Here is a 21191-nt window from a genome sequence, read left to right on the forward strand (position 1 = left end):
AGGCGTTCGCCAAAGTCCTTATCTCCTTTCTTCTTGCTTAAAAGCAAGATTGCTAAAGACTAAAGAGCGGTTACGAGAATTTATTGTTGTTCCCAAGGAGGTTAGAATAGGAGGCTATTCTAACATCCTTGGTTGTTCCTACCCATTTGGGCTTCCTCCATGCGATGGTCCTAATATATGTGTTTTTGTATGTCTTTGCTTTATTGTTTGCTATGTGGTCTAGCAATGCCACATCAACCTTTTGGATCATTGAATAGTCTTTGTTTGATTCCAGGTTTGCCTTTGTTATTTATTTTTTTGAGCAGGAGTGCATAAATAAATGTCGCACGAATTTTTACCAAAAAGAAAGAACATTAACTGGAACATAAAGCTATTTGACAATTTGCATTATCAGACGCAGACCTCGGATGAGTTCCTCGGATACAGTAACCGGAAAAAGTGTGAAGTTTAGGATCTAACTCAGTGCATGCAATTTAGTATAGCTTATACGAATAGTGTAAGGAAGCTTTTAATTCTCTAAATTGTAACGTCCTCTTTAATTTTTTACTCACTTATAATTGAAAATATGGGTTTTTTTTCGGATTTTATGGCAACAATATTAGGAACTAACGTCATATATGTATACTGAATTGGTGTTTTTTTTTTTTTTTTTTTTGTTTTTGTTTTGTTGTGATAGTGTAGATTTGTTTATCGCCTTGAGTGTTTGTGTCTTAAATTTCTCTTTGCTAAGCTAAATATAAAGATATATATTCTGTTTTAAAAACATGGAAACTACAAGCATGACGGAAGACATATCTGTTCCAGTCCAGGTTGGTTTTCCACTGTATTATTTCATCAATAAGAAAAAGATCTACAATGAATGCAGACAAAGATTAAACATTAGGCTTTACATTTTACATATAAATCATCACAGAATGAAACAGTATAATTAAATTAATGTTCTGGGATAGAGGCATAAGAGAGAAGCCAAATTTTAGAATTTTAGGGGGGATATGTTGATCGGAATGGATGTTAAGTTTGTGTTTAGAAATATAAAAATTAACTTCAAAATTGAACACTATTCTTATTTCGAACGTATTATGTGTCACTGATGATCTGTTTGACATAGAAATATTGTCTAAATATTAAACGCTACTCTTTATTTAATTCGTGGCTGTGTATGGTTGGGTGTGCTTTTCACAGGTTTCATTATTACAAAAATTATGAGCTTTTCTGTTTGCAAGGGTTTTGTGGCATGCGTTATTTCCTTTTCAAGTACTTGCAGCTTTATTTTGTGCCAGAAAATACAAACTCTATAGTGATAAGTATCATATTTTGAATACTTCTGTGTTGAATTAAGAAATGTGGCCAAATTTTCAAATCTTTTGCTCTACAGCCGATATTTGCAAATGGGCTAAAGTGCGGAATCCCCCACTTATTTGTTTGGCGCTTTTTACAAGAGTAAGAAGAATTGGATTTTTGTCAATTATCTTTGACTTTTTAAAAGAAAATAGGTCGATGTGTGCATGGATAAAGTCAAGAGTGTGCACAGTGCCATTTTTGTGCAATTCTGGTATGTTTTTTTAAATGACAATAGGTTGACGTGTACATGGATACCGCATATGTGCAATTCTTAAAAACGCGCCAAGTAGTGGGGGATTCTGCTTTTTCACCTGCAAATGTTAACATAGAGGTTTTTTTTTTTTTTTTTTTTTTTTTTTTTTTTTTGAGTATCTGGAAACAAATTACTGTTAAAATTAGCAGAATTCAGAGGTAGATCAGTACTAGTTTCATAACAAAGCTTTATTTCATTTCAAAGGAATCTTATAATTACATGCTCATAGAAGTAAATTGTGTTCTCTTGTTAAAAGGAAAGAAAATCATGTAAACAGTGATTCAAAAATTAAAATAATTAATAAATTACAATATAAAGTGGGAAGAGTGCAATTCTAGTTGAAGTTTATGTAGATTAAGTGAACAGCTAGCGACATAAATAACACAGAGAAATTAGATTACCCGCCCCCCCCCCCCCCAAAAATTAAAACAGTTCACTTTACAACTGTGTTTTGGAGAAATCATGATAATGGCTTTGCTTTTGTTCAGTCTGCCTGTTTATTAATAGAGCTGTCATGACCATTAGCAAGTCTGAATTGTTTTAATAATCACAGTGTTCTGCAGTTTCATTTTTTTAACTTTGTGAAATATTTCAACTTGAGTTATTTAATTTACTGTTCTTGTTATTTTTTTGGCATTGTTGTAATGCAACATGTTTAGTATTTTATGGAAAGAGTTTATTACTTTTATGAAATGTTTAAAGGACTTTAGAATTTTGCTCATTTTTATTAACTAGAAGAAAAGTAATGGCAAAATGCACTTCCAGTAGTGATTAACTCTTACATTTCTCTAGCGAATTAGATGGCATAAGTATTATTAGATTTTTTAGACAAAGATAATTAATTATATTTGCTAGACAAAGATGAATTATATTTGCAATGATGAAGATGGAATTTCTTCCATCTTCATCATTGTGTATTTTGATGTCATCAAATTTAAAGGTAGGAAGGTCAATGTACCAGAAAAAAAATTCATCGTATTCTGAATAGTTCAATGGTCATTTTTCTCTTAGCTTATCGTAGTTACATTTTTTAACTTTGTGAAGTATTCCACCTTGAGGTATTTATTTTACTTTTTTAACTTTGTGAAATATTCCACCTGGAGATATTTATTTTACTGTTTCTTATTTTTGTTTTAATTGCTTGTAAATACAGTCAAAAGTCGTTAATCCGGACTCGTCGGGACTTCCGCGATTCTGGATTATCGATTTTTCCGGATTATAGATCATCAGTTTAAATCTCGTAAGATGGCATGCAGAAATTCTTAATTAAAAATATGAAACCGTAATTTATGAAATAAAGAACAATTATGATCTAAAGGGTATCAAAATTTACAAAAAAAAAAAAAAAGCGTAATATTTATTTGTTTACTTTATTAAACATTTCTTTCAAGGTAAGTTGTTTAAGTTGCTTCGTTTTATGTGATAATACTTTCTCTTTAATTCTATAAACAGACATAATTTCTTGTTCACTTACAAAGTTCCGCTGTTCAAGTCCCGTAATTGCTGTGCCGAGAATACCGACTAACTTGTCAATCGAAATTTTTTCGTTTTCACTAACCTCTCTGTCACCTTCTTCATGTCTTTATCCATTTTTTGCAGCAATTCCACTTTTTGTATGATGGACATCGAAACATACTTCGTTTTGTAGATCCTTTGGGAGCTCCAGCATCGGAAATTCTATTTGACATAATCGAAAGTTCAAGTTTACTTTTATAAAATTGCTCTTACAGTCTGAAAAAAGTAATAAGCCGGATCCAGTTCGAAGATTAAGGAACAACGCAATCATCAACATTAACTGAAATAGATAATTAGATAATTTTAGCTTATACCGTCCGTTATACATTAAACGCGCACACGAAAACGTATTCTGCACTTGCGCACACGCATATGCGCAGTCGTAAAGGTCTTACGCGCACGCGTAAACGCCTATGCGTATGTGTCAACGCGGCGCAAGCGCAGAAAGTTTTTAGCTTTGAGGTCCGGATTATAGATCATTCCGGATTACGGGTGTCCGAATTAACGACTTTTACTGTATAAATGTTAATGTTAATGCCAGTTTTTTTGGTCAGACTGTGTTACAGCTAAAGATTATTGTAGGAATGCCATGGTATATATTCATAGATTTGCAATAGAAACAATGCTCTTGTGATGTAATAAGTCAACCATATAATGACCCATTTTTATAACATTTTTATTCAGTGTATTTTCTGTATTTTTTACTAAAGGTTGTTATTTCTGATTTAATGTTTTACGCATTTGGAAGCATAGTTATTTTTTTTTTTTCTGTCTTTCTTTCATTTGGTTGTGACTTTTAATAATCTTTTTGCTGATAGTATTTGGTTAATTTTTATAGCTATTTAATCATTTTGAGAATTTATTCTGTATCATTTTGATTATAGAATTTATTCTGTGTTATGAATTACAAAATTTGAAAAATAGAATTAGATTGCTAAAGCAAAAAGAATAAAATTTCTGCATAAGAGTTTACAAATAATTTATATTTTTTTAAAAAAAAAATTAATTATGTGCTGTGCCACACGGAGGGATGCTCAGTGTAGGATTTTTTAAGGAAGACTGTCACACATTACACATTGGGAAAACCACGAAAGCACTCTTGCAGCTAGCCTGTTTGCCAGGACTCAAGCTCTGGACTGAACTACCAGTGTTCAGTAGCCTTTTACTGCTCAGCTGCTGGTTCGCCAAAAAAATTTGCATTAACAACCTATTGCTTTAAAAATATATTTACGGGTGCCCCTTGTCGATAATTGGCGATTTTTGGCGGTACATGAACACCAAGTTTGTGCAATTATTTTGGCTTTATGTAGCAGCTGCCAAAAATTGCTGCTACACAAATCCAAAATAACAAGTCAAAGAATTTTTTCATAAACTCCGTATCTATGTGCACAATGACCTATTTTCACTTAAAAAAACATGAGAGAATTGCACAAACTAGTCATTGCACACTCCCTTGACTTTGTCCATGTACACATCGATCTATATTCAGTTACAAAAATCAAAGGAGCAGCCAACAAAAAATACATAATACCAATTCAAAGAAGGAAATAACATAAAAAAGGAAATTCATCTTAGCACTACACAAAGGAAATATCCACTTTCCTTATTTACAGATTTCCCTGTCTTCAGTCAAACAAAATTCCTTCACAAAAATAAGTCAAGAATATCCTCCGTAGTGCAGGTATCCTCCGATGTTTCACCATACGCATTTCCTTTCTACAAACAGGACACTTATAATGGCAACTAAGTAAACCTTCATTTACAAACCAGTCAATTAATGCTTTTTTCCTTTTTGTTCTAAATTGTACAGAAACTTCAAATTAATCTTACAAAATTCGGCCATTTTACCATGTAAAGCACAAAATAATAATGTACGTTTTACCCAAAATCCGTCCCATCGTTCAAATTCACCGCAATTACGCAACCAATTATGTCATAATAGAGTTTCCATAGCATTCAACTACTGAGGTTACCGTAAATGAAATAACAATTTGGCCATGTATGAAACAACAACTTGATGATAAATGAAACAACAACTTAGCGATAATCCAATGGACACCTTTCAATCTACTCTAAGCCCTATTGCTTCACAAGGCTGAAATATATAATAAAATCAGTACTTTTCTATTAACAGGGCGCCAGTCACCGAATGTGTGTGAGATGTGCTAATGTATTCATATCACATTATGAAACTCTGATTGATAATAATATATACAGTGTTTAATGTGCACAGTGCCAAAGCTGTGTGTGGTGCTGAATTTGTGGAATTCTTTGTTGTTTTCAAAGCGAGAAAACTGATTGCTCTGTGCATGGGGAAACAACAGTTTCATTCTCCCCATGTGCACCATGATCTGATTTCATTAAAAAAAAATATCAGAGAATGGTTAGAGTAGAGAGAAGGGTACCCCTTGTATTATCGTTAAGGTTTTGTTTTATTTATCGCCAAGTTGTTGTTTCATTTATTGCCAAGTTGTTATTTCATTTATGGTAGCCTGAGTAGTTGAATGATATGGAAACCCTATTATGATATAATCGGCTGAATGATTGCGTCAAATTCCTAAGAGCCTGTGTGTATGTGTATGCGTCAAATTCCTAGGAGCTTGTGGTGTATGTGTTGGTTAGGAAGTATATTGCTTGTTTTGTGGTTTAGATGGTAAAGTGGCCGAATGTGGAAAGATTAATTTGAAGTTTCTGTGCGATTTGGAAAGAAAGGGAAAAACAGCATTACTTGATTGTTGTGTAAATGAAGGTTTACTTAGTAGCCATTATTAGGTGTCCTGTTTGTAGGAAGGAAATGCGTATGGTCGAATGGTCGGAAATGCGTACAGTTGAACATCGTAAATGCGTGCGGTTGAATGTCATTATGGAGGATATTTTTTACGATGCCAATATACAGAATCTAGTTCAGATAATTTTAGGAAGTTTTTGGATGCTGTTAAGGAATTTTGTTTGACTAAAGACGTCTTAATTTGTAAATAAGGTAAGTGGATATTTCTTTTGTGTAGTGCAAAGATGTATTTCCTTTTTTATGTTATTTCATTGTTTTATTTAAAATGTAGTTTATTGAGATTATATATTTTTTTGTTGGTTGCTCCTTTGACTCTTTAAGTGAATATAGGTCGATGTGTACATGGACAAAGGGAGTGCGCAAAGCTTAGTTTGTGCAATTCTCTGATATTTTTAAGTGAAAATAGGTTAATGGGTACATGGATAAAGTCAAGGAAGTGTGCCATTACACCGCTACACAAGCCAAAATAGCAAGTCAAGGAATTGCACAAACTTGGTATCCATGTACCGCCAAAAATTTCCAAGTTTCGCCAAGTGGTACCCGTAAAAATACTTTTACCCAGAGTATTGCATTAATTCAACATAATGCACAGCCTTGGCTTTGAGCAAATTAAACATTTTATACATTTAATTGTATGTAAAATATGATGATGCCCTTTTGGATTTCGGTGTCTTCTGTGATCTGTTTTCTTTTTACCTACATGTTGGCTCTCATTACAACCCATTTTTACAGTGAAATTGAGGCCATCCGTTTAGTCCTTCAACAGCTTTCTGCCCATCTCTCTCCTCTTGATAAGGCTGTAATTTTATCAGACTCAAGTTCTGCTCTTCAGGCCTTAGCAAGTAACCTAGGAAAACAAAGTGCTTGTGTCCAGAGCTGTTGGGTGCTGTTGAGCAGAATTCAGACAAAGTGTGCTTTCCAGTGGTTGCCATCACATTGTGGCCTCTGGGGAAATCAGATGCCAGAACATTTGACAAAAAAAAAAAAAAAAAAAAAAGTATGAATATTCTCCAAAGGTCTTCCAGAGACCTATCTCTTCACTCTGTTAAACTTGAAATCAATAGGATTTATAAAAAACCTTTTGTAATGTTGCTGTTAGTGCTACTGAAAATAGGTAATGAAGGGTGCTATTAAAAGCCAACTGTGTCTCGGACTCTCCTCTTGCTACTGCTGTGGCTGAGTTTTAGACTATTGACTAGACATGACTGCCTTGGTGCTCATTTAAAATGACTGCCTCACTTTTATGTGCTTTGTGTGATTCTGGACAAGTCATGGATGCTGCTCATCTAGACATGTGCTCTGCACTTACGAGTTTGGACTATATTGCAAAGATGCATTGGAGAGCTCGTTGCCTAATGATCTGATGGTCAATGGCCAGGCATTTGATAAATAAATTGTATGTAAAATACTGTAATTTCCAGAAGAAACACCATGGTATTGAAGTGTTTAAAACTTAAACTTTCAGTGGGTGTGGTGTTTCTACTGATGCAGTGCTTACTTGCACTTAAAGTTTGGATAGCCTAGGTTCTGTCCCCACACAGAAGACCACCCAGTTGCTTTCTGTGGATTTTGTTATGTTTATGTTTTCTCTTCAAATGGACATACGTGTTTTAATTTCCCTAAACGTGATTTCGGAACATTTACATTCTTCCCTTGTTCAAATCAGCATTCACATCAATTTGAATGGCCTTTGTTCTCTGTCCCTTGATAAATCTTTCGAGACCCATCATCTTCCCTCCCCTTTCTATTTTAAATCTGCTGTGGGAAAAGGAATGGCAGTTTTGATTATAAAAATTTGCTTACAAGCAGAATTTATAGTGCAACAAATGAACATAAATGATTTAAAAGGAAAAATCTTGCTGGTGTAGCAGACTTATGAAAAGACAATAATTTATGTGCATATCAGGAAGAATAGTGAAGCAACAGTTACCAGCAGACAGCAGGATAAGAAAGCATCTTTTCTAAAATATGTGCGAAATATTATTGTCGAGGAAAAAATTCTGACCTTTAGCTTTTGAATGTCCTGCAAACAGAACTGTTGATGAAACTGGTACAAAAACTGTATCCATTTTTATAATGGGACATGAAAGAATTTCATTTGTATACGTGTTAGCTTGTGCAGTAAATGGAGTCAGGCTGATGGTTGTTAAAGGAAACTTTTCTGAAGAGAGATTTTCCTAATGGCACAATTATTTCTGTAAAAGAGAATGAATGGATGTGCAAAACAATAGTGCATGAGTAGCTACAAAATGTTTGCCAGTATCTTAAGGGATTTTTTTTTCCCAGGCGAAAGGATTGTGGATTCTGTGCATTCTCATTTACTTGATTCAGTGAAAACTAGGTATCAATAAATTGTCTGTGAGTCTAGCTGTAATTCCTAGTAGCTTGACAAAAATCTTATCACCAAAAATTCATTAATAAATCCTTCAAAGCTGATATCCAAAATGGTGAGAGTGTTGTATGAATAAAGGCTTACTCATGTTATACCAAAAGCAGCAAAATGTGTAAATCATGTGAAGAAGTTGCGAAATGGATAAGAAGTGTATGGAAATCAGTGGAAATATTATCAATATGACCAGGAATAAAAGAATCGGAAATTATATTCCCAAATAAGAGTTGTAAAGCAAGAGGATGAATGTGACTTTCTGGCAGGCCTTTAACCCTGTTCGGTGTGAACACACCAAAAATATTCCCTCTTTAGACACTGAAAATAATTGATAAATATCACGAAAACTACGCTAATGGTTACTTTTAATCTCTTTTATGAATAATAGACGGCAGCACCGTACGAGCAAATCATTAACGTTGAGATATATTTTGTTTTTAAAGACACTGATTTTTCAAAGAAATGTTTCAGATTTTTTTTTTTAATATAAAGAATATCAATGAAAAAAATCATTATATAATTTTGCTGTTCGTATGCTAATCTGCCTATTCTGTATTACTTTTAATTTTTATCTTTGAAATATTGCGTATAGTGAAGCCTTCAGTGTATGGTGTGTTTGGACTGAACACCCTGTACTGGTAGCGCCAGTCACGTGGGAGTGAGTCACAGAATGTGGTCTCGTGCTTCAAACACGGGGGAGGCTGAGAGCGCAGATGTATTTATATTTGTTTTTATTCTTTTCTGTTTTTGGTTTTGAAGATCTCAGTTTTCAGTTAGCTATTTGATTTTCAGTGAGAGCAGACCCCTTTTTTTCTATTGCTTTCATCGTGCATAGTATGCTTAGTTTTCATTTCTGTAGATTTTAATTTGTACAGAGGCTGTTCACACATTTTTTAGATGATGTATATTGTATTCACAAAACTAAGTTACATAAAATTCTTGTGTTTTAAATGTTCTATTTGACATCCCTTATTCTGAACTATCTTTCAACACCGCAATTTCCAGGATAATAATGCCTTTTGAAGTGGCAGAAGAGGTATTCTATCCCATTCTTCCCGAACAGCTTTCCAGAGTCCTGTTAGGGTTTTGGGACAACGTTTGGATAATGCAGTTTTTAAAAGTCCGAAAGCACAAAAATCCATGGGTGACACATCAGGAGATTTAGTAGGGATATCAGTGAAGGGTATGGTCTTGATACCAATTTTTTGTTCCATTTCGTTTTGGAAATTTACAGTGGATTTTGATGTTTGACTGCTAGCTTTGTCCTGATGGAGTCTCACAGATTGATGGCACTGTGGGTAAAGCGATGGTATTTTGTTCAGAAAAATTGGCGATAAAATATGTTCCTGATAGAATTTGGAGTTAATCTTGACATTTTTTTGCACTTTCTTTATTTTTAACTTGCCATTATAAGAAAAACCAGCAACAATCATGAATCCCTTAGAAAAACTTTCTTTCGATTCTTTGAACCATGTACTTAAATTTTTTCTCCCCTTTTATGATAATAAATGGCTCTTTTTTTGTTACAATCATTTAAATACACCCATGCTTCATCTTTTGTGATAATAGTTTTCCATTTTTCTTTGGATAAGTGTTTCTCATATAGAATTCTGTAGCGTGTCCTGCATTGAGCGATATGCTTTGGAAGAAGACGATGCACATTGCGTTTTTCCGCTTTCTTAAGATTTAAATCAACGTTTATCATTTTGTTTACAGTGGACACCAAGCATTTTAATGATTTTGCAACTGTCCTTTGACTAGTTGGGTTTTCTTTTAACATTAAACAACGTACCTTTGCAATAATCGAAGATGTCCGTTTTTTCCTTGGATACTTGTTTGGAATCTTTGTCCCACTTGAGGCTCCAATTTGACATTTTTTTCCTTTCTTGTTGATGATATCACCTATTGACGCTTTAGATATCACAGAACCATGACTCTCACATCGTTTTTGGATAACGGAGTATGCATATTTCTCTTCGGAAAGAGAGTAAATGTAGCCTTCGAAAAACTGCTTTGTTAAATTCGCCATTTTGAATAAAAACAAAACTTTCAAGCCACAGACGATAATTTTGACTTTAAAAGCATAGTACAATTGCAATTACTTCTTTTGCAGCAAACGATTTTTTATTACCGCCTACCAAAATCGTCTAAAAAATGTGCAAACAGCCTCTGTATATATATTTAATAATTATTTTTTCTAGTCAATAATTAATTGTAAATATTATAGTATTTTAATTATTTTTCTTTAAAATTTTTAAATTGTGTAAATGGTTAGGAGAGGCCTCAGCATTGCCGAAGCAATGATCCTGGTTTTTTTTTTTGGGGGGGGTGTAGAGTAGCAGGCCTCCCCGTGGTGCACCCTGGGTTATGCTAAATCTGCTGCAGAGATCAGATTCTACTGTTTTTAAATCATAGACAAAGTATTTTACTATAATACTTGCTTCGCAGCAATGCTCACTTATCGCGACTCAGTGTGTTCACTTCGAACACACCCACAAAATGGAAACGGTTTGTGCAATCTTTGTAAAATTATACCTGTATACTCTTCTAAGCCTAAATAGACTGCCCTGCAATTTTTTTTTTTTTTTTTTTTTTTTTTTTTGTAAAATTCCAACTTTAAAGAGTAGCGTGCCGGAAAGGGTTAAACTATAAGGATTTGCTAAATATTTTAAATTCAGATAGTGAAGAATCAGATTTTAATGGCTTTGTGTGTCGTACAATTTGCTGTAAATATTTTTGCTAACAGAAGTAAAATTTAAAATCTTCTATCTTTCAATTTAGTATTTTGTTGTTGCAATGTTTTTTATAACATAGTGTGAGTATTACATATAATGACTTCTTTAGTGGGTAATATAAGTCCATTCATGAACGTAAGTATATTTTCAGTATTTTTACCCATAATTTATTTTTTAGTTACAGTTTCCTTTTATGTACATTTTGTAACTGATAATGCCATATATCACGACATAGGTTGAGAGTTTGAGTCTGTGACATTCGCTGTGATGCCACACATAATTTATTTATGCTGATGCAGCATTTCTAAACAATTTTAGTTTTTCTTTCAACATTTTCCTCGTGTGTGTGGTGTATGCAGCTGTGGCCTTTCTTCAAGACATTATAGTAGTTATTTTTCTCATGAAGCATTATGTATCCTTAGATTTGCAACCATTTAGTTATATATCATGCCAACATTTGTATTTGGAGCAAAACTGTCCTCTTTAAGAGAAATATACTCAAAAATCTAAATACAGCAAAAACTTGACTATTAGGAAAGTTCATGAAATTCCAAATGCCATGAAAATTCCAGAAAGTTAAGCATGTAAAGAGTGAAATTTTTAGTCGAAAAACCAAATCAATTGAAGAAGTTTTCTCTCTAAAATAATGAAAATATTCATCTTATTTAAATATAAACTTCAAAGCCTGCATTTGAAATGATATAAGACTTCAAGAGCAAAAAAGCATTTCAAGCATGAAAGCAGATGTATTTTATGACGCATTTCCTTAAACTTATGAAATTAAAACATCATACCCCATAATGAAATCCTGTCAATTAAACAATTATGCATATCAGTCTAGCAGAAGTTCAAAGGAACAGATCTTATTTATTTAGATAATGAACAGATCCTTTCTTTATTTAGATAACGAACAGATCCTTTCTTTATTTAGATAACGAACAGATCCTTTCTTTAGTTAAATAGTGAACAGATGCGAGTTATGAATATAGTATGTAAAAGTTTTGAATGGCTTTTCATAATTTTTCACATTGCGTAACTTTTGTTAATCTGCTTTCAAATAAATTCGATACCATGCTCATTAATGCACACTCTTCTTGATGCAACAGTCCTGGAATTTTCAAAATACTCTCCTATATGATGTTCTGTAAAAGACAGATCCTTAATTCTTATCGCTTTCTCAAAATGTGAGGGATAAATGGTAGCTAACTTACACCCGTCTTTACAAAAATCAAATTAGCTTATTAATAATTAATGAGGTTTAGATAAAATTAAGACAAAGGTCTTAAGGGCTGTTCCCACTTGATACTCAATGACGCTATCGGAGCTAACCATCCCATAGAACACAGCTCTACCTAACCTAGCTCGTTCACACTTACTGGAAGCATCCACTAGCAACAGCCAGTAAGAGAGTAGAAGATCGCACACGCTTTCATTTGTTTACATTTCGTAGCAGACAGTCTTCCGCCGTGAATCTTTGAGTGATAGAGCGAAAACTGAGCGACGTTTTTTTTTTTTTTTTTTTAAATGGTTTGATTGAAACGTATAGTGAGCAGAAAACAACGAAAATGTATTTTGTTGTTCAGTTTTCTTCTTGCAGCATATGTATTATATTAGACTAGTAAAAAAGCCACGAAGTGAGTGGGTGAAATCCATTTACCTGCAGAGAGCAGTTCATGGCAATCATTCTGCTTTGCTACCTCAACTACGAGAGAATTATAAGGACTTTGTAGAGACATTAGATATACTTTTGGAAGCAGGAAAGATGAAAAATAGCATCTACCTTCGCCGGGAATCGAACCACGGACCTCTGGAATACCGGCCCAGCATGCAGAACCATTACACCACGAAGGTACGCTAGGAAGGCGGGAGAAATACCTTATATACTCGCTCTTTTAAAGGGTGACTGGGGTTTTTAGGGGACCCAAGCGCCAGATCCTGGGCGTGGAGAATCCTCATCCAACACCCTTTTAGTTCAGGCGCCACTGTAGAGACATTAGATATTTTTCAGAAGCAGGCAAGATGAAAAACTAGCAAACGCCTTCGTCAGGAATCGAACTACGGACCTCTGAAATACCGGCTCAGTGTGCTGACCACTACACCAGTAAGGCACTCTAGAAATGTAAGAGAAATACCTTATAACTTATTGTTTAAAAGCATTGTCCCAAACTGTTTACAAGGCAAAATTAGGAAATGACATATTTCATTAACTGGAACACAATTAAGTACAGTTTTCTAGAACTTATTTCAAAGCAGTAAAAGTTAAAATATTAAGATAATTATCATTATTTGAAAAAATGTGAATGCTAAATATCTATATTATATAATAAATATTATTCTTTTGTGGGCTGACTAATTAAGTATGGCAAGGGGTTATCCTTTCCTTTTGTTCAAAATTTGGTCATTAAGTATACAGGTTCCAAATCATCAAAAATAATTTTGAAAAATAAAAACATGTTTTATTGTTATTATTTAATTATTATTATCAGTATTTTCATTCCAAATGATTAGCGAATGCAGTTTCTAAAGTTAATGTGAATCATTTTATTTTATGAGGCAATAAACAGTACCTTTCTTTTTATGAGGAGAAAAGTTTAGAAGAAAGAAAAATATTACATTAAAGCTTTTGTCTATGCTTTGCTTTCACTACTTTTAATTCCATTGCTAACTTTATAATACAATTAGATATATTATCTGAGATTATCGATATCAGTAATTCAATTAATAGTCCGAATTCAAAATCTAAACAAAATGTAGAGAAAAGAAAATTACTTACCATTCCGATGGAGATGATCTGCAATCATCATCCAAGCGCATTATTTTTTTATTTTATTTTTATAGTCCTTAAGTCGATTATCAAATATAACTGGATGTCGCTGGATTTCGGCGATTAAACTACAATCTTCACTCATGTCCTCACCATGTTGTTTATTGAACTTAGTGCGCTTCTGCTGCTGCTGATGATTTGAAATACTCTCCTGAATGGTGGGTTCCATGTATCGACTAGCTTCGTTTTGCATGAAGTTCAGATTTTTCAGCTGGGTCTGTAGTGACAAAAAACTGGTTTTTTCTAGCTGTTCGGCTGTGTTGGTTGCATCGGATGTGGTCGTTAGCTTCGATATATCCCAGTGTGAACAGCGCTTTATGATTGTGTTGTGACATCATGCTTACCCACTTTTGCCACTAAATCATGCTGCTTGGCAAGAGTGTCTCTATGTGTTTATAATGGCTTTACAAAGTCTCTCATTTGCTTACTTTTTCGTAGAGGAAATAAAGTTTCGGAACTTCTAAAATATTCCAGTTACTTAAGCTTTCTAGTTAATTGAATACTGAGTAGTTGAGCTTTTACTATACATCTTAATTAACCCAGTGAGCAAGATAGGTGCATTTATCCAATCATGAGAATTTCTGTTACTTTGTATATATTAATTTATTGTTGAAGATATTTTGTATCCTTATGTTTTTTAACGATCTAAATATCATGCTAATGTATGAAAATTTAATAAAACAAAGAGTAAAACTAATTACACAAGTCTAATAAATGCTATTTAAATAGAGCTCCTCTCCAGCAGATTCCCCCCTCAGAAAGTTGATACAATACAAAGTTCGTAATCCGGACTCGTCGGGACTTCAGCGATTACGGATTAGGGGTTTTTCCGGATTATAGATCATCAATTTGAATCTGGTAAGATGGCATGCAGAAATTATACAATTAAAAATATGAAACCGCAGTTATGATCTAAAGGGTATCAAAATTTACCAAAAAAAAAAAAAAAAGCTTAATATTTATTTGTTTACTTTATTAAACATTTCTTTCAATGTAAGTTGTTTAAGTTGCTTCATTTTTTCTGCTAACGCTTTCTCTTTAATTCTATAAACGGACATAATTTGTTGTTCAGTTACAAAGTTCCACTGCTCAAGTCCTGTAATTGCTGTGTCGAGAATACCGACTATATTGCCAATTGAAATTTTTTCGTTTTCAATAAACACTCTGTCACTTTCTTCACTATCAAAAGCGGTATTTTCTGGATCTAGAACCATACTATATATTTCGCCATCCGTTAATTGATTGATGATTGGGGCATTGTCGTCGCAATGAAAAACTTCTGTTATATCGACTTCATTTATTACCGCTTCTCCACATTTCTTTATAAAATCCAATAACTGGAAAATTTTGCCTTTAGTTTGCGATGTCCGAAAACCTTCATATTTGCGGCTATCATCTTCATCATCCTCACCATGAAATATGGTAGCTGGCCATAAATTATGCCAAGCATTTTTCAACATATCTGGAGACACATCCTCCCACGATCTTGCGATGCTCCACACAGCAGATTATATGCTAAACAATTTCAAAAAGTCCTGAAAGTGTTCAAGAAATTTAACATAGATTTTAAAAATGCTACTTTATATTTGCATTTCAGTGCGTGCACTATTCTCATATCTATAGGCTGAATGGTAGACATACGATTTGAAGGGAAGAATAATACAGATACATTATCTTTCACTAAAACTTTAAGTGAAGTATGCGCCGAACAGTTGTTAACAATCAGGACTATTTTTGAGCCATCAGGTAAACCAACCGAATTCAAATGTCGCCAAGCCTCGGGTATAAAATGATTTTCAAACCAATCACTCATCAACACTTGTGTCATCCATGCTCTTTTATCTGCACGATATATAACTGGGAAAATCGTTACTCCTTTAAATGCTCGAGGTCGTGCATGTTTTCCGATTACGAAAAGTTTTCACTTGTGCGTTCCTGCAACATTTGCGCACACTAAAATTGTTAGTCTCACTTTGGAATCTTTGACACCAGTTGGAGCCTTTTCTGTAGACGTTGCCAAGGTATTCCGCGGTACATATTGCCAGAAAAGACCATTTTCATCAGTGGTGTAAATTTGTTCTGGAGATAATTGTTCACTAGTAATGAGTTCAATGAATTCATCTGCAAATTGTTCAGCAGCTTCAGTATCAGCTGAAGCTTTTTCCCCTGAAATTTTTAATTGTCTTTTACTATGGCAATTTTTAAATTTAGTTAACCAACCTGTCGAATATGTGCACTCAGTGTTTAAGTTCATTTCTTCATGAAATATTTTGGCTTGAGCCATTAGCATTGAACCTGTCAATGGCATGCCCTCGTTGCGACACTGTCCGACCCATTCAATCATCACTTTGTCATGATCGTCACTTTTAGCATAACGAACCCTTTTTCTGTTATTCATTGCAAGTGGGGTGTCGGAATCCACAAAAAATTCAAAAAGTTCCTTTTTCTTTTTGCTTATGTCATCTACAGTTGACTTTCCAATGTCGTACTCCTCGCATAATTTTGAGACAGATATGTCTGTATATATTTTTTGCAGCAATTCCACTTTTTGTTTGATGGACATCGAAACATGCTTTCGCTTTGTAGATCCTTTGGCAGCTCCAGAATTGGAAACTCTTTTTTGACATAATCGAAAGTTCAAGCTTAACTTTTATAAAATTGCTCTAACAGTCTGCGAAAAGTAATAAGCCGGATTCAATTAGAAGATTAAGGAACAGCGCAATCTGCAACATTAACTGAAATGCCTTAAAATCAGTAAAGATAATTTTAGCCTAGTTTATACCGTCCATTATACATTAAATGCACATGAGTAAATGCATTACACGCATGCGTAAAGCATACAAAAACGTTTGTGGCTTTGAGGTCTGGATTATAAATCGTTCTGGATAATGGACGTCTGGATTACGGACTTTGTACTGTACTTCTATATTAGTGATCAACCTAAGTTGAGAATACTGGATATAGTAGAAAATATATGCATCTGCTGTAGAATATAGTTCTACTATTTCAAGAAGTTGTATTTTAGAAATTACGCTGTGAAATTTAAATATTGTTGAGCAAAGAGAATGGAATGAAAAAATATGTGAAATTATAGCTTATGTTGCATGCAACGTCTTACTAAAAAGTTTGCTAATAGCATATCAATCATTTGATGACAAATTGGAAGGCATTATTGGCAAAACTGCAAATTCCAGCAACCCTGGTCTCATCTCTTACTTGAAACGGTGGTGTCTCACCCCACACCATGGACCTTATAAGAAATAGACTAACCCAAACGGGGTTTCTCCCTCGTCTGAGGCATTGCCGGCTGTCACCTTGATCACATCCGGAGGAGTAGGGACGACATGCAGAAATTTACCATTGGTTGCCTATTGCAGTGTGTATAATTGTCAAGATAAAGCTGTCTGTAGCGCCTCATTTCACAAATTACAATATCTACATATTTTTAATTTTGAAATTGAGATTGGTTTATAAAAATTTAGCATATTTATCAAGCATAATTAACGTTCCAAATAATTATAAAGCTATTACATGCTTTCAGGACTGGATATTTTTTTAGCTTTTCCTATGCTGTAAGGAAATTTATAACTACTTCTTTCAGAAAATAATATTTTAAATCTGAATTAACAGAATGCTAGAAAATAATATTTTAAATCTGAACTAATAGAAAATTGCTAGAAAATAATATTTTAAATCTGAACTAATAGAAAATTTCAAACAAGGATTTTTCTCTTGCAATTTTTATGCTTTTTATTGGTGTAAATAAGTAAAAAATACTAAAATATTTAAAAACGAATTTTTGAAAGTTTTGTTTAAAATTATAAATTGTGCTGCTTTTTTAAAATTATAGTTGAGTATTATAGCACAATTTCTATAAAAGAAATTTATTTCAACTATATTTCATAATACATCATAGTGATAAATACTTTTGACTCCTTAAAAATTTTTATACATTTAATTCTAATATTAAAATTGTATTTAACCGTCATAATTAATTTTGCTTGATTTTATAGTGATTATTTTTTAATTTATTTTTAGTTCAGCGTAAGATTTTTTTAAAATTTACTGTTAATTTAATTTATTAGCCCAAAGGGGAGGTAGCCTAGAAATGCTGTTAGTTTCGAAGCGGCATTTTGCGCTGTTTTACTATAAATGTCTGTGTCTCCTTGCAAATTGTTGTTACCAAATATTATCGCCCTGTATTATATGTAAAGAAATTAAATAATGAAGAATCTGCATGAATAAATGTATGTTTCTCGCACTGTGACAAAAACAACGGTATCTAGAGCCATAAAATTTTGAATAATGTAATCCTCCACCCGAACATGGGCATCTGGACGGCTGAATTTCGAATTTGTTTTAATCTTTTTCATATTTTGTAAAACTTTAAGGAATTTTTTATTAACAAACTCAACGAGTTCTGAGCGAGCTCTGTACGGAAAATAACAGTTTTATCTCCAGTGCGGAAATTCTAAAGGTATGCTGTTTTCAAATGTATGTGGTTTACGGGCGAAGAACATGATATTCAATAAATATAGGTAACACACAAAACTTTAAAAAAAGGTTCCTTTCGCGCGTAATATAAAATCTGAGTGCTTCTAGATTTTATTTTATCTTTTTTTTTTTTTTTCCCCCTTCATTACGCTCAGAAAATTTTATGCTGTGAATTTTCTGAATTATTAAAATAACTAATCCACTTTAATGTTAATAATTTAATGATAACATAATCAAATAAATATGATCGTTTTGTAATGTTATTATAGTTTGGAAAATCACTGCCTGAAAATGTTCATTAGATTAAAAAAAGATTATCAGATCTTGTTTAATTTTACCTTAGTTATTTCAAAGCACCATGTACTATCAATCTTATTTAATTTTACTTTATTTTTACACAAAATTAAGTTCATAAATTTTGTGCTTAGAGTTTTTACCGTTTTACCAAAGTAAAGATGTTTGTAGAAGAATTACGCGTGAAAAAAATGTGCGAAATGCAGTAAAAAGTGCTTTAATGAGATATATTGAATCCTAGTTGGAAAAAACTGTGGCTTTCATAATCTCATCACTATACAACGTATCACATTTAATAATTAAAAAGAGTTATGTGATACAAACACCATAGGTTTCAGTGTTAAAGTAAGCCAAATCGTCCCTACTCTTTCTTGCCGACATGTCGGTGACGCGCGCCCCGCCCACTGGGTTAGTCTATCTCTTATAAGGTCCATGCCCCACACTTGCTGACAAAAGCAATTAAAGCATTCATTCATTCACTCCGAATCAATCTAGTGAGGAGAAAAAAACTGTTATTGTGTCTGCTTCATCTTCAACATATGTATACAAATTCCAACCTCCTAAAGCTAGAAAAACGCTATGTATTTCTGCTAAACTTATCATTATGAATGTTTTTGGTCAAACTACAGGAACATTTTTGTAATAAACTTGATAATTTTTATTTTTATTGCTGATTTGACTGGTGTTTCTGTGACAAGCAATTGCATGATATTGAAACTGAAGGAAAATGGTGGAATTTTGATTCTGGCTCAAGAAATGATTTCTGAAAGTCAGTACATAAACCTAAATTAAATAATATAATGAGTTAACTTTAGCAACAGTGCAAAGAAAAGTTCACTTTTAGCGGAATAAAATTTCTATGGTGCAGAAAGTGGATAGAGTTATAAATGGTAAAGCTGATTTGCCAAATATGTTTGTTTGCGCAGTAGGACAAATTAGGAATGATTTATTATTTGCATATAAAAAAATGCCAGTCAGTTTTCACTGCATGGTATGATTTTTGGTACTGGAGTCACATATATCTAATAGATGTGAAAATATATTGTGTATCATATATAGAATTGAGCAATTTATTATAGAGATAAAACATGGGTAAATTTTGGGCACTCTGAAACCAAAATTTGGCAGGATATGACCATAAAAAGTGCTAAGAGAACCTTTTTCAGTGGCCTTTCAACAGGTTTAGTTTCTTCTTCAGGAAAAATGTAGTTTCTTCTTATGATGCATAGTTGTCCTTGCTGGTAATGAGGAAAAATTTGTTCCTGAAGCATATATTTGATTGGTACATAGAGTTGGATAGTTCATTCTCCAGCTGATAATCTTGGTGGAATTGAATACCTCAGTTTAAAATAAGCCCCTTTTAAGGACACAAACTAAAAACATAACTATCCCTTTTCAGGGTCACAAATTAAGAAAGAAGTAGATCTATAAACAATTATAAATAACGTAATAAGTATACATTAACGTAACATGGAAGTATCCCACCAGTGGCCTAGGCATTAAGACTGCTGAATACTTGTAGTTATTCGACCTGGGTTTGAATCCAGGCAAACAGGCTGGCTTCTTGGTTGTTTTTCCCCCATTTTTTTTTTTTTTTTTTTTTTTTTTTTTAATTTTAAACTGTAATAAACAAGATGTACTGTAGGATGTTTATTGTCCAGGCATGACTGAAAGAGTATACATCTTGGGAGACAATAAAGAATATAGTTTTTACAGTGTCTGCTATAAAATGTCGTAAGAGTTTTTTAAACAATCGCAAAATTAAAATCTAATTTGCTTCTTTAGAAAATGAAAATGGGAAGTTTTGCTGTGGATTTTGTTTAAATAACAATCTGGTTTTTAAATATCAAATTCGAATCAGGTTCAACTTCAGCTTCATCCCACAAAAAGACTGTTGATTAAATATGCGGGTATGAAGTCGCCAAATGTACAGCAGAATCAAACATCTGCAGACAATCTGGTGCATATGGAAAATTTGATGAACAAGGTGAAAAGCCACGAAAAGGTCATTCTAGTCTTGTACATGATCTCAGGTTAGATTTCATGAGGTATAGAATTTATCCTTAAACTGTAAAAAATTGCTTTGACAAGGAAATGGGACCTTTCATTGTGCTACTATTGATTGCTATTTCCAGTTTATTTCTTCACCTGTATGTGCTGGTCTTGCAAAAAAGGGAATTCACAAGTAATTTCTTTAAACTGTCTTTGTCAGTATGCAGATTAATGCAGCAGATGTCATGTTTTAACTATCCTTCAAAGTCACCTAAATTTACTTTGGCCAGAAGGCTAATTTTTCTGTTGTGTTCAACTTTCATGTGTTAAATGCGGTTTGTTTGTTTGCACAGGTGTTCTCATGTTTTCAAAAACTATTTTAAACTATGAAATCAATAGTGCAAGGAAAATATCAACACAAATGTAATTAAGGGAAACCATTGAAGAGATGTTACCAGGAACATGATACGAGCTTTGGCATTGTCAAGCTATTAAAAAAGGGGGTGAAAGAGCAGAAATGAATGCCATGTCTTTATAGTAGAATAGTTAACCCAAGTGCTAAGGTTATC

The 21191-nt window shown here is 33.3% G+C and overlaps 1 protein-coding gene across 3 annotated transcripts in view; it reads left to right on the forward strand.

Annotated features, from left to right (window-relative positions):
• Window positions 1-652: 652 nt before the first annotated feature.
• Window positions 653-21191, forward strand: part of LOC118194134 (F-box/WD repeat-containing protein 1A-like) — a 133023-nt gene continuing 112484 nt past the window's right edge. For all 3 annotated transcript variants that reach the window (XM_085807277.1, XM_035365316.2, XM_085807276.1), the window contains exon 1: window positions 653-809. In XM_085807277.1, the coding sequence (XP_085663403.1) occupies window positions 765-809 (45 nt within the window). In that variant the 5' untranslated portion in view covers window positions 653-764. The remainder of the gene's footprint in view (window positions 810-21191) is intronic.

Source organism: Stegodyphus dumicola, chromosome X1 (assembly GCF_044657685.1).
Source record: "Stegodyphus dumicola isolate Sdum_Otavi_A_Nest chromosome X1, ASM4465768v1".
Classification (NCBI taxonomy): Eukaryota; Metazoa; Arthropoda; class Arachnida; order Araneae; family Eresidae; genus Stegodyphus; species Stegodyphus dumicola.